Source organism: Rhinopithecus bieti, unplaced genomic scaffold (assembly GCF_001698545.2).
Source record: "Rhinopithecus bieti isolate Rb0 unplaced genomic scaffold, ASM169854v2 scaffold_9899, whole genome shotgun sequence".
Taxonomy (NCBI): Eukaryota; Metazoa; Chordata; class Mammalia; order Primates; family Cercopithecidae; genus Rhinopithecus; species Rhinopithecus bieti.
Window position 1 is genome coordinate 6075544 of NW_016806979.1, and position 13383 is coordinate 6088926.

The 13383-nt window shown below is 56.1% G+C and overlaps 2 protein-coding genes across 2 annotated transcripts in view; both read right to left on the reverse strand.

Annotated features, from left to right (window-relative positions):
- Positions 1–575: 575 nt before the first annotated feature.
- Positions 576–5833, reverse strand: IFI30 (IFI30 lysosomal thiol reductase). Its single transcript, XM_017879462.1, has 7 exons — positions 5639–5833; positions 3814–3996; positions 3651–3725; positions 3351–3443; positions 1407–1559; positions 934–987; positions 576–849 (listed from the first exon to the last, which is right to left on the reverse strand). The coding sequence occupies exons 1-7, from the start codon at positions 5768–5770 to the stop codon at positions 787–789; spliced, it is 753 nt and encodes a 250-aa protein (XP_017734951.1). The 5' UTR covers positions 5771–5833; the 3' UTR covers positions 576–786.
- Positions 5834–9099: 3266 nt separating this feature from the next.
- The window catches only part of PIK3R2 (phosphoinositide-3-kinase regulatory subunit 2), an 18695-nt gene continuing 14411 nt past the window's right edge, over positions 9100–13383 (reverse strand). Inside the window, exons 9-12 of the mRNA XM_017879561.1 lie at positions 12368–12573; positions 11116–11187; positions 10759–10929; positions 9100–10568 (exon numbers count right to left, since the gene is read on the reverse strand). Of these exons, the coding sequence (XP_017735050.1) occupies positions 10361–10568; positions 10759–10929; positions 11116–11187; positions 12368–12573 (657 nt within the window). The 3' untranslated portion in view covers positions 9100–10360. The remainder of the gene's footprint in view (positions 10569–10758; positions 10930–11115; positions 11188–12367; positions 12574–13383) is intronic.

Sequence of the window (13383 nt, forward strand, 5' to 3'; positions counted from 1 at the left end):
AAAAAAAAAAAAAAAAAAAAAAAAAAAAAAAGAGGCAGAGTCTTGCTCTCTGGCCCAGGCTGCAGTGCAGTAGGGTAATTATGGCTCACTGCAGCCTTGACCTCCTGTGCTCAAGTGATCCTCCTGCCTCAGCCTCCCGAGTACCACAGTTGCTCACTGCCATGTCCCGCTAATTCCTTCTATTTTCATGTTTTGTAAAGACAGGGTCTTGCTATGATGACAACCAAGGCTGGTCTCAAAGTCCTGTCCTCAAGCAATCCTCCTACCTCGACCTCCCAAAGCACTGCAATTATAGACATGAGCCACCTCGCCTGGCTACAACCAGTCACTTTTTTTTTTTTTTGAGACGGAGTTTTGCTCTTGTCGCCCAGGCTGGCGTGCAGTGGTGCAATCTCGGCTCACTGCAACCTCTGCCTGCTGGGTTCAAGCAATTCTCCTGCTTCAGCCTCCCGAGTAGCTGGGATTACAGGCACCCGCCACCATGCCCAGCTAATTTTCTATTTTAGTAGAGAGGGGTTTCGCCAGGCCTGGGGAAGGGGGAATGGCTGACTTAGCAAATTAATTACACCATCCAGAAAGGTTTATTAAACTAGTTTTACTTTAGCACCATTCTTAGTGGAGCAAGATTCGTGATTATGGGGTGGAATTTTGTGTATCTGGTCTTCATGGGATGCATAGAAATTTTCCGGTTGGTGAGAAGCAGGTGCTGAGGGTCTGGATTAGAAAAAAAGGCAGGAAGCCGGGTTCCCGCTTGCCTTCCATCAGCTCTCCACAGCGCACCGGCCATCACTTGAAGCAGACACCCCTGAGGGAGCGGGCTGAGGGAGGGCAGATATTCGGCTTCTTGCCCTGGAGGGGAAGGCCACGAGTTGGAGTCCTGGAAGCAGACCCTACCCCCACCACCCGAATCCCACTGCTCCCCTCCCAGCTTACCTGGTACAACTGGCAGACGAGGGTCAGGAGCTGGCTCTGATCTTCCAATGGTTTCTGCACAAAGCAAGACAGAGATCACACACTCCCAGCAGCTGCCCCAACCCATGCACCCTGGTTTCAGCCCAGAAACCAGGCTGCACATGTTTCCAAGTCTGGCCCCCGCCTCCCGCCTCGCAAATCAGTGGCACACCTGTCCCGGGGGGGTGGCTATCGGTGTTTACTACTTCCAATTAATACATACATTTTTTTGCCTGATGGACTCCTGCTCACTTTTCAAAACTCCAGCCCCAATGCCTTTTTCCCTATGCAAAGCCATCATGTTTTGCTCTTGTCGCCCAGGCTGGAGTGCAGTGGCGCGATCTCGGCTCACTGCAACCTCTGTCTGGGCTCCTTTATCCCTGGTCCCTCTGTCTGGTCCATCCCTGACTCCATGGGACTATGAGTGTCAAGCTGAGGGCTAAAAAGATTCTTACCCCATTGACGGTGACCCAGGGCACATATTCGTGCGGTGGCTGAAGAGCATCTGTCCGCTGGGCATTGGCGTGCATGAGCTGCATGCCGCGGTCCCCCGTTGCACACTCCATGATAGTGTCTGGCGACAGCCCTGGGGCGTAGAGCTGCAGGCACTGGGTGGGTGGGGAGCAGGGGGTTGCCTCAGCTTCCTCCCCGTTATCTCAACGGTCCCCCCACCAGCCCTGAGTCAAGCCTGTTTCGTCACTGAGAAGAGGGTTGGCTTCACAGCGATGCGACAATGCCCACAAACAGCAGACGCTCAATACATGCTTGAGTGGAGGCCCCTGAGGCAGGGCTGAGGCTGCTCCTGCCTCCTAGCTCCCTTGGTTTCATCCCTAAGACCAGACCCCACTGTCTCTGACCCCCCTTGGTATCTCACTTTACTCAGGGCCTCCACACAGGCTGATCCCTCTGCCAGGAACACCCTTCCTCCTCCTTCCACTGTGTCTCCTCAGTGCCCTCTCCTCCTTGCCACTCTCTCAGCCCTGATCTAACCCTGCAGGACTAGGGTGTCGCTAGGTGAGGCCTCTTGGGTGACCTGGATTTTTTTTTTTTTTTTTGAGACGGAGTCTCGCTCTGTCGCCCAAGCTGGAGTGCAGTGGTGCGATCTCGGCTCACTGCAAGCTCCGCCTCCCGGGTTGACGGCATTCTTCTGCCTCAGCCTCCTGAGTAGCTGGGACCACAGGTGTCTGCCACCACACTCGGCTAATTTTTTGTATTTTTAGTAGAGACGGGGTTTCACCGTGTTAGCCAGGATGGTCTCGATCTCCTGACCTTGTGGTCCACCCACCTCGGCCTCCCAAAGTGCTGGGGTTACAGACGTGAGCCACCGCGTCTGGCCGGGTGACCCCGATGTTTGATGAATGAATAAATGATTGGAGCCAATGAGTCACTTCTCTGGAAGTCATTCTTCACAATCCCCTGAGGAAGTAGGTGGGGTCTGTCCTATCCTCTCCACATCCTATCATCTTTGTCTCTCTGCTCATCCTGCTCATTCTTCTCTCTGCTCATCTCTGCACATTCCTGCTCATCCTTCCATGACCAGCTCAGAAATGCCTCCTCTAGTAAGTCCTCCGTGATCACTCATGCTCCTAAGAGACCTGCATTCATTCCCCTGATTCAGAGATGGAAGTTTCAAGAGGGGAGGCTGGGGCCAGGCATGGTGGCTCACACCTGTAATCCTTTGAGAGGCTGGGACAGGAGGATCACTTGAGGTCAGGAGTTTGAGACCAGCCTGGCCAACATTGTGAACGCTGTCTCTACTAAAAATACAAAAGTCAGCCGGGCATGGTGGTGCACGCCTGTAGTCCCAGCTACTGGGGAAGCTGAGGTGGGAGGATCACTTAAACTGAGGAGACAGTGGTTGCAGTCAGCCAAGATCGCACAACTGCACTCCAGCCTGGGTGACAAAGCAAGACCCTGTTTCAAAAAAAAAAAAAAAAAAAAAAAAGGGCCAGGCACAGTAGCCAGTAGCTCATGCCTGTAATCCCAGCACTTTGGGAGGCCTAGGCAGGTGGATCACGAGGTCAAGAGTTCAAGACAAGCCTGACCAACATGGTGAATCCTTGTCTCTACTAAAAATACAAAAATTAGCCTGGCATGGTGGCACAGAACTGTAATCCCAGCTATTCAGGAGGCTGAGGCAGGAGAATCACTTGAACCCGGGAGGTGGAGGTTGTAGTGAGCCGGGATTGTGCCACTGCACTCCAGCCTGGGTGACAGAGCGAGACTCCGTCTCAAGAAAAAATAAATAAATAAATAAATAAAATAAAGAAGGGTAGTTGTTTTCTTGGGCTGCACAGACAGCAGCGGTCAGGGCTAAGACTTGAATTTGAGTCTGCCTGGGTGTAGGGAAGGTTGCCACCCTTGTCCCCTCCTCGTGAGGAGTGAGGGGCATCACTCACTAGTGGCAGACTTTTCTCCATGTCGTCAAACTCTTCCATGCAGACAATGGTCAGGAAGGCTAGATCCATGTCAAGGACATCCAACAGGCAGGCCTGGGGTTTGGAGAGGGGGCAGGAGAGGGCATGAAGAGGGCCCAGGGTACCCTGATACCCTCTCGTAATAATCACCAGTACCCACCCAGGAGATAGGGAATAAAGATGTGATTAAATGGGAGCACACGAGGCAGAAGACAGAGTTGGCATCCTCATATTTACCTCCTGTTTTCCCCCACCCTGGTGTGGGGCCCTGGGGACGCTCACCTCCACCTTGTTGAGTTTGCACTCCTCTTCTCCATGCTGGCACTTGAACTCCCATCTGCCGCTGACATTTTGTTCCTGCAAGGCAGCAGGGTGAGAGCTGGCTGGCAGGCTGGGTCCCCTGCTCCCCTGCCCACATGCCTCAGTTTCCCCAGTGCCCATGCACCTGTGCGTTTCCGTAGGGCACCAGCGTGACATTGAGGATCTCCATGACCATCAGCCATGTTGGGAAAAGCTCCCGGATCAGGAAGAAGCGGCAGCCACTGCACAGTGCTTCATAGTAGAGGGTCACGTTGACAAGTGGTGCATTGGACTTCTTGACGGGTCCCCGCAGGTATAGATTGCCCATCTGTGGATTAGGAAGGGATGTGAGGCAGGTGTAGCCCTGGGCAGTTCCCCACTTCTCTGAACCCCACTTGGTATTCTTGTAGAAAGGGGGCTGTAATAGGCAATTCATCTTGCACGCCTTCCAGAGCTTGCCAGGTGGAATCTTGACTTTGAGACTTTTTTTTTTTTTTTGAGACGGAGTCTTGCTCTGTCGCCCAGGCTGGAGTGCAGTGGCACCATCTCGGCTCACTGCAAGCTCCGCCTCCCGAGTTCACGCCATTCTCCTGCCTTAGCCTCCCGAGTAGCTGGGACTACAGGCGCCCGCCACCACACCCGGTTAATTTTTTTGTATTTTTAGTAGAGATGGGGTTTCACTGTGTAAGCCTAGCCAGGATTGTCTCCATCTCCTGACCTCGTGATCCGCCTGCCTTGGCCTCCCAAAGTGCTGAGATTACAGGCGTGAGCCACCGCGCCCAGCCGAGACTTTTTTTTTGAGATGGAGTCTCACTCTGTGTGCTGTGGTGCGATCTCAGCTCACTGTGACCTCCGACTCCCTGGTTCAAGCGATTCTCCTGCCTCAGCCTCCAGAGTAGCTGGGATTATAGGCACGCACCACCACGCCCGGCTAATTTTTGTATTTTTAGTAGAGACAGGGTTTCTCCATGTTGGCCAGAGTTGTCTCGAACTCCTGACCTCGTGATCTGCCTGCCTCAGCCTTCCAAAGTGCTGGGATTACAGGCATGAGCCACCGCGCCCAGCCTGACCCTTTTTTTTTTTTTTTTGAGAGGGAGTCTTGCTCTGTTGCCCAGGCTGGAATGCAGTGGCGTGATCTCGGCTCACTGCAACTTCCACATCTTGAGTTCAAGTGATTCTCCTGCCTCAGCCTGCCAAGTATCTGGAACTACAGGCGCCCACCACCACACTCAGCTAATTTTTGTATTTTTAGTAGAGACACGGTTTCACCATGTTGGCCAGGCTAGCCAGGCTCGAACTCCTGACCTCAGGTGATCCACACACTTCGGCCTCCCAAAGTGCTGGGATTACAGGCGTGAGCCACTGCCTCCGGCCTTGGCCCATGCCTATTTCTTGCCACTTCACCAGGAGGACCTTGACTCTGAGCTGAGCAAGGGACCCACGTGAACCCTTTCCAAGTCTGACCAAATAGAGGCGGCACCTAATAGGTGCTGACTTCCGGCTTCAGCTGAGGGGTGGCGGGCGGCCCGTGTCACTGGAGCCCTGAGCAAGTCGCTCAGCTTCTAGGGCATCTGCCTAATAGGTCCCAGAGACATGCAAGCCCTGCCCTGGATGGAATGAATGCACCAAGGGTAGCAGCAAGAACGCATGCCGGTGGCCCTCGGCCAGCTGCTGAACTTGTGCTCTGGACCATAAAAGGAGACCCCAGCTCCTGCCCCAAAAGTTCACAGTAGGCGCTCAATGAACCTTTGGGTGGGAGGAGGCGGGTGGAAGCAACTGCCCCATCTCAGATGCGGGATGCGAAAGCGAAACGGCACGGAGGGAGTCTGGCCGCAGTGCTGGGAAATGAACGGGGTTTTTCCAGTCGGGGCCCTGGTCTTCCCCTGTGAAGTCTCGGGGGAAAGAAGGAGCCACCTGCCCCGACAGGGCGCCTGTCCCCTCCAGCCTGCCCGCCCTGTCGCCGTCCCTACCTTGTAGTTAACTGGCGGCCCATTCCCAAAGATGTCTAACGCTTGCAGAGGGGACGCCTGCACCGCTGCCGTGGGGTCGTCCAGCAGCAGCAGCAGTGGTAGCAGGAACAGCAGAAGTGGCGACAGGGACATCGTTGCGGGGGCAAAAGTGTGGCGGCTGGAGCGGCTGCCTGGGAAATCAGCGCCTTTAACCAGGGGGTGGTCCCGCCCCTAACCCGGGCCCGCCTCCCGGTGCCCACGCCCCTCAGCCCTGGGCCAGCGTCTCTCCCTCCTCCACTCCTCCCTCTGGGTGTCCCACCCCCACCCCTGCCAGGTGCTGGGTCCCCAGTCACGAGGTCACTGGGCCTCTTGGCAATCAGCCCTGCCCAGGCACGTGAGCCCTGGCGCAAGAGTACCTTTAGGGGAGGTGAGGTGGGGCCTTTGAGACAGACACAGAGAGGCTGAGAGGAACGGTGGTGTGTCCATGTACTCCTAGACTTTCTGGGGGCGGCTAGGGGACTTGAGGCCTGGGACCCACTCTCAGAGTGGGCCTGTGATCTAACGGGGTGACGTCGGATGGAGGCTGGGGATGGGATGGAGGCTGGGGTGTGGGGGAGTAACTGAAATGCTCAGCCCCCTGAGAGTGGGCAAGGCCTGTGTGGCCAGGTCCCCTCCCTCCAGCCTGGCCCGTGACCTCCCTCACGCCCAACCCCCACGTCCTGCCCCTTGACCCTTCCCCTCAAGCTCCTGACCGCGATGCTCCAGACTCCGCTCCGTGGTCCCGTGGGACTGACTCAGGCTTGACCACAGCCATGCCAGAAAGCAGAAGCTGGCACGGGGAGTGGTGTGTCATTTTTCTAGGGTACCCCCCCAGCCCCACTTCCGACTTCGGGTGAAGAGAACTGGCCTTCCTTCTTTTCACCATCTAAGGCTTGTGGGGGGCGGGGGGCAACCTGGCCTTCAAGGGGCACCCAGTGGGGAGAGCGGGGCCTGTGCTGTCTGGGATGGGGGGGGGGGGGGGCTTGGGGTCCACCTGGCTTTGGATTTGAGTGACGGAGCCTTAGCTTTCCCTTCTGTGTAATGGGGAGAAGGATAAGGTTTGGGGGACAAGAGTCACCATGGAGGGCTCAGAGGCAGGTGGGGGAGAGTTGTCCCAGGTTGGGGCTTCCGGGTGGCATGGTCAGGCCTTGGTGCCTACACAGGACAGTGGCCCCAGCAGTGAAGGCAGAGAGAATAGCCTGGAAAAAAAGGCGCAGATGGAGGTTGGAGTGTTGGGGAAATAATTGAGACATTCCGACCCTGCAGGCCCTCACATTCAGGGCAAGACACACCGGATCCTAAGGAAGAAAATGTCCCAAAGACGGCTGGAAGATACAGCTGAGTCCTCAGCTGTGCCCCCTTCTAGCTGTGTGGAAGACCCCGACCACATACACAGCAGCTGGTTTGGGAGCCGGAGTTTCCCTGAAGTCCCAGGGGCTGGATGGTCCCCGAACCCATCCCTCAGACAACCAAACCGTTGGCAAAGCCCTTTTCCTTCTCAAAGCCTCCCCAAGACTCATCGCCTCAAGTTTGGTGCTTACCCTATGCCGGGTGGGATTGAAGAAATAACCATAAATATAATTGCTACAATTTTTCCAGTAGTTACCAGCCCAGCCCTATTGGAAGAAATCGTAAATGTAACCCCACAATGTATTGTTCTCTGGCTTGCTGCCAGGCATAGAGTGGGCCCGCAACCCATTTTATCATTGAACCCTCAGAAGCATCCAGTTGGGGCTGGGGGTAGGGGCTGCTGACTCCAGTTGGTAACAAATAAATGGCTGATCAGAGAGGGAAGGCTATTTTGCCAAGGCCACACAGCCAGTGGTTGAGTGTTTTTAGAGGCCACACGGGCTATTCTCTTCCACCCCCAGCTCAACATAGCTGGGGCCATGAAGACGGCAACCTTTCTCCTGTGAGAACCTAAGTAGTGAGACGCACTATCTGGGCTGGAGTTATTTATGGGGTGTCTCCAGACAGGACACATGGCAGGGACAGTGCCTGGCAAGGTTGGGGGGCTCTGAGACTAAGGGAGGTAGCTCCTGTCCCAAGGTCCCAGCAGTAGACTGGGTCAGAGGGGAGGTTTGTTTATGCACTTGCCCCAGGTTCAGCCTTGTTGGGCCTTGAGAGGTGGCTGTACAGAACAGACAAGAACAGCAAGGCCCCAGGGTTGGGGAGGGCTGAAAGGACAAGGACATGGCAGTGGTGGTGTGGATTCTGGGTCTGATGGGAGGGTGGTAAACAGGAGTCCAGGTCAAAGATGCCATGAGGCCACACATGGTGGCCCATGTGACTTGGGGAGGCTGAGGCAGGAGGATCGCTGGAGGCCAGGAATTTGAAACCTACCTGGAAAAGGGCAAGATCTTTTTTTTTTTTTTTTTGAGACAGAGTCTCACTCTGTCACCCAGGCTGGAGTACAGTGGCACAACCTTGGTGCAGGGCTTGGTGCAGCGTCGACCTCCCAGGTTCAACCGATTCTCCTGTCTCAGCCTCCCAAGTAGCTGGGATTACAGGCACGTGCCATCAAGCCTGGCTAATTTTTTTTTTTTTTTGGATTTTTAGTAGAGACCAGGTTTTGCCATGTTGGCCAGGTTGGTCTCAAACTCCTGACCTCAAGTGATCTGCCTACCTCGGCTTTCCCAAGTGCTGGAATTACAGGTGTCAGCCACTGTACTCGGCAAGATCTTGTTTTAAAAGATTTAAAACAATTAGCTGGACATGGTGACACGCACCTGTAATCCAGTGACTCAGAAGGCTGAGATGGGAGGACTGCTTGAGGCTGGAAACCAGGAGTTTGAGGCCGTGAGCCATGAGCGAGCCGTGTTCACACAACTGCGTTCCAGCCTGGGTGACAGAGCGAGACCTTGACTCTTTAAAAAGAAACAAAAAAAACCCCACAGGGCTTCTGCTCAGCGTCTCCTGGGACCTGGCGGTCTGTGCACGGGAGGGGTTGAGAAGAGATCAGAGAAGAGCCTCCAGTGCTGGATGGAGGTGCCGACGCCTTGAGAACATCAAAGACACGGGAGACCCCTCCCTGTGGCATGGGAGGGTTGTGATTTTGACACCACTTGGCAATGAATGAGGAAGCTGTGGATCAGGGAGGGGATATGACTTTTCCAACGACACAGCTGATGGCTGCGACAGGATTCAAGTTTGGGGGTGGTGGAGGGGAGCAGCTTGGAAGCACTTGAGTGGCTGGATGCGGTCTGGGGTACCCTGAGCAGTCAGGAGCTCAGGATTTGAGTCTCTCTCCTGTATGACCTTGGGTACTGCCTCAACTTCTCCGGGCTTGAGCAGCTAAAGTGGGGGAGGGAGGGGTTGTCGGGTCTCAGAGGTGGCTTGGAGTTAAACTCATGGGCCCAACCTGCTGTGACCCCGTAAACACCATGGTCCCCGACACGCAGAGATGGTACTGAAGCCCAGTCACTGACAACAGAATCACCCACGACGTTTGATGTTTTATATCTTATCAATAACAACGTACCGTACAAAACCTGCCTCCCAGCTCGCCGGGCAGGCAGTGTGGTGGCCAAGGGCAGCGTAGAAAACCAGGGCTCTTGTCCCAAAAGAGGAGAGGAAAGAGGGTTTTGCAGTCAAGGAAAAACAGAGTCAAAACCCAACATGATCGAAGAGAAGCCCTGAATCTGCATCAGGCGGAAGGGCCGTGGGCAGTGTCGCAACTTGGCCACTGCGGCGGCACCAGTACGGGGAGCTGTGATTCCTAGGGGGGGTTGGGACCAGCTCACGAGTTTATTTATTTTTTTTGAGACGGAGGAGTCTCCCTCTGTTGCCCAGGCTGGAGTGCAGTGGCACAATCTCTGCTCGTTGCAGCCTCCATCTCCCAGGTTCAAGAGATTCTCGCGCCTCAGCCTCCCAAGTAGCTGGGATTACAGGCGCCCGCCACCATACCCAGCTAATTTTTGTATTTTAGTAGAGACGGGGTTTCGCCATTTTGGCCGGGCTGGTCTCCAACTCCTGACCTCAAAAGATCCGCCCGCCTTGGCCTCCCAAAGTGCTGGGATTACAGGCGTGAGCCAAAGCGCCCGGCCTGCGAGTTTAATTATTTTTTTAGGGGTGGCGGACCTTCTCGCAGCGGCCCCATTTGTGGGGTAACCCGGTGTCGGGTTTCACTTCGGGGTTTGGAGGGGAAGTTGGAGTCTGTGGGGCGGGTCCCGCCCGGCCCCGAACGTCACGGCCGAGGTTCTCGGAAGCAGCGGAGTGAAGTTCCTTCCTGCCCTGACCCCAGGTCTATGGCTTAAAAATCAGGGTGCCCAGGCTGGGGCCGCGCAGCCCAGGGGCCCTCTGTAAACATGGCAGGTGCAGCCAGAAGGGGCTTCCAGGGCCCCAGGGGACCTGCGGTGGGCAGGGCAGAGGGTCAGGGTGACCAGAGCCATGGAGAGGGCATTGCCCGGGGAACAGGGAGATATGGGGTCGGGGAGGCAGGACCCCCAACATGGAGAAAGACAAGGGCCAAGAAAGAGAGAGAGAGAGAGAAAAGGAGACAGGAGATCTGGAGAATGGGGAGGGAAAGAGGGAGGGAGGGAAGGAGAGAAGGAAAGAAAGAGGGTGAGAGAACCCCAAACAAAAGCCAGAGCCGTAGAAATGAGGACCCCTGGATGTGGCTGGTCTGGTCCGTGGCTCCTGCCGCCGCAGCCTCCGGTGCAGACGGGCCCAGGGGCAGCTCCGCTTGGGGGGGGTCCTCGGCGCTCAGCGGGCGGCAGGCGGCGGGCCGGGGCCCGGGGCGCGTACTGGGTGCGCCAGGGTGACGGTGAGCGCGTCGTTGTGCTGCACGAGCGAGGCGTGCTGGTAGTGCAGCACCAGCTCCTTCAGCGACCCATACAGGTTGTAGGGCTCCGCGAAGCCGAAGCCGGTGGCCGTGCGGTAGATGACGCAGTGCTTGGTGTCTCCGTCCACCCTGTAGGGGCAGAGGAGAGGGCGGGTCGGGAGGCTGGCCTCCCGGCCAAGCTTTCCCCGCTCCAGGGCCGCGTGCTCCCCTGTGCCTGATGACCCCACCAGGGACTCCTTCTCAAGGCCTGGCACGTGTCAGGCATTAAATGAAAGCTCTGGGAGGGACGCGGGGATCCCCAGCGCTACGGTCCACTCACACCACGGAGCAGGCGTAGCAGCCCCGCTGGCTGCTCTCGCGGATGAGGAAGGTGCCATCCCGCTTGCCACTCAGCATCTCCTCTGCCTGCGTGCGGTTGATCTTGCCCACGTACCAAGTGCGTTCCTCGTGGTGCGGGAGATCGTCCTCGTCCTCCATCAGCGCGTACTGGCTGGGGTCGGGGCGCGGCGGGGGATGGCGGGGAGGGCCCTGGTCACTCATCTGCCAGCCTCCGAGGCTCCCCAGCTGCCTGGACAACTCTTTCTCCCTGGTGAACTCCTACTCATTCTTCAAAACCCACCCCAATGGCCCCCTCCTCTGGGAAACCCTCCCTGCCTCCCTCCAGGTGGTCACTCACTCCTCAGTCTCATTTTTGATCCCCAGCCACTCGTTGATTTTCTTCTGCCGGGCGCCTTTCTGGGTGAGCCACCTGAGAAGCAACAGGAAAGGTGGGCTTGTGCAGTTGTGTGGGTGCTGAGCCCACAGTGGGCCTGTCCTGTGGGAGGCAGGGTCTGGCTGAGAAGAGAGGGTTCTGGGTACAATATCTCCGGTTGCCACAAGAGGGCAGCGCTGACCTGGCTCAGGGCAGCCTGAACCCAGGGTGGCTCCCCCAGCTCTGCTGGGGAACCCTGACCCATACCCCTCATTTTTCTGTTTCTGTTAATGCTTGTGGACCCCCCCCAGAAGATGCCAGCCCAGGCACCTCATCGTCACCAGAGGCTCACTCCAGCACTGCTGGCCTTTGCACAGGGCAGATGTAGGTTCTGTGTCTCAGTCTCCCCGGCTGTAAAAGGCAAACTTTACAAAGGGCTTGGAAAGGATCAAATGAACTCATAACAAGCACGGTGCTTAGCATGGCACCTGGCATGCGACAGTGCCTTCCCTGAGGCTCAGGAAGGAGGTGGACACTCTGGCTGAGGTCTTCAGGAGGTTGGTGGGTGGAGACAGAATTTGAACTGATTTGAACCCAGGACAGGGCTGCCGCAGTCACCCAGCATGGTAGGATGCACAGCAGGCAAATTCTTTTTTTTTTTTTTTGAGGCAGAGTGTTGCTCTGTTGCCCAGGCTGAACTGTACTGGCGTAATCTCCGCTCACTGCAAACTCTGCCTCCCGGTTCAAGCGATTCTCCTGCCTCAGCCTCTTGAGTAACTGGGATTATAGGTGCACCCCGCCATGCCTGGCTGGTTTTTGTATTTTTTATTTCAGTAGAGATGGGGTTTCACCATGTTGGCCAGGCTGGCCTCAAACTCCTGGCCTCAAGTGATCCATCCGCCCACCTTGGCCACCCAAAGTGCTGGGATTACAGGTGTGAGCCATCGCGCCCAGCCCAGCAGGAATTTTTGTAGAAAGCTCCCCAGCTTTCCACAAAATGGAATGGGATAGGAGTGACGCTCCCATTGCACACATGTCTAAGCTGAGGCTGACCTATGGGAAAACTTTCAAGGGGCCCAGGAGGAACCGAGTTTTGGGCCTGGTTGAGAGGAAGAGGACTTGTGGACAGATAAGGTGTCTTGGGGCCCAGGAAGGGCCACTTGGTGGAGAGACAGAGACTGAGACGCCTGGAGAGATCTCCAGGTGCCGCAGCAGTCATGGGGGAGCCGCCACTTACACAAGGTACTGGTCTCGGATCTTACGCAGCTGCATGAGGTCTGGCTTGAGGCTGTTCATGCGCTTGTCGATCTCCCGGTTGTCCGAGGCCTGGGCCCGCAGCTGCTGCTCCAGCTTCGTGCGGCTCTCGTGGATCTCGGCAATGCGGGACTTGAGCCTCTCAGAGTTAAGCAGGATCCTGTGGGAGGGGTGGGGTGGCGCAGAGGCCTCAGGGTTTTATCTCAGCTCACTGCACCTTCAAACTCCTGGGCTCAGGTGACCCTCCCACCTCAGCCTCCCGAGTAGCTGGGACCACAGGTGTGCACCACCATGTTCGGCTAATATTTTAATATTTTTTTGTAGAGATAGGTTTTGCCATGTTGCCCAGGCTGGTCTCAAACTCCTGGGCTCAAGCAATCCTCCCAACTTGGCCTTCCAAAGTGCCTGGAGTTGCAGGAATGAGCCACTGCACCTGGCTTCCAGGATTTTCTCAAGGACCTACTTTGCACCAGACTATGTGCTTCCAGTCTCTGAGCCTAAGCATATGCTGTTTCCTCTGATTTCTCTTTCTGACAAAGTCCTATTCATCCTTCAAAACCCATTTCCTTTTTTCTTTTCTTTTCTTTTTTTTTTTGAGACGGAGTCTCGCTCTGTCGCCCAGGCTGGAGTGCAATGGCAGGATCTCAGCTCACTGCAAGCTCCGCCTCCCGGGTTTAGCCATTCTCCTGCCTCAGCCTCCCGAGTAGCTGGGACTGCAGGCGACCGCCACCTCGTCCGGCTAGTTTTTTGTATTTTTTAGTAGAGACGGGGTTTCACCGTGTTAGCCAGGATGGTCTCGATCTCCTGACCTCGTGATCCGCCCGTCTCGGCCTCCCAAAGTGTTGGGATTACAGGCTTGAGCCACCGCGCCCGGCCTTTTTTTTTTTTTTTTTTTTTAGAGACGGAGTCTCGCTCTGTTGCCCAGGCTGCAGTGCAGTGGCATGATCTCGCTCACTGCAAGCTCCACCTCCCGGGTTCACGACATTCTCCTGCCTCAGC

What these genes read in the sequence shown, in the direction of transcription:
- IFI30 (XM_017879462.1), bottom strand. Translation starts at nt 5,770, where the DNA reads ATGTCCCTGTCGCCACTTCTGCTGTTCCTGCTACCACTGCTGCTGCTG. An exon ending in GGCCGCCAGTTAACTACAAG is followed by an intron (nt 3,997 to 5,638) that starts GTAGGGACGGCG and finishes CCTAATCCACAG; the next exon opens with ATGGGCAATCTATACCTGCG. An exon ending in CCTGGGTCACCGTCAATGGG is followed by an intron (nt 988 to 1,406) that starts GTAAGAATCTTT and finishes TGCTTTGTGCAG; the next exon opens with AAACCATTGGAAGATCAGAG.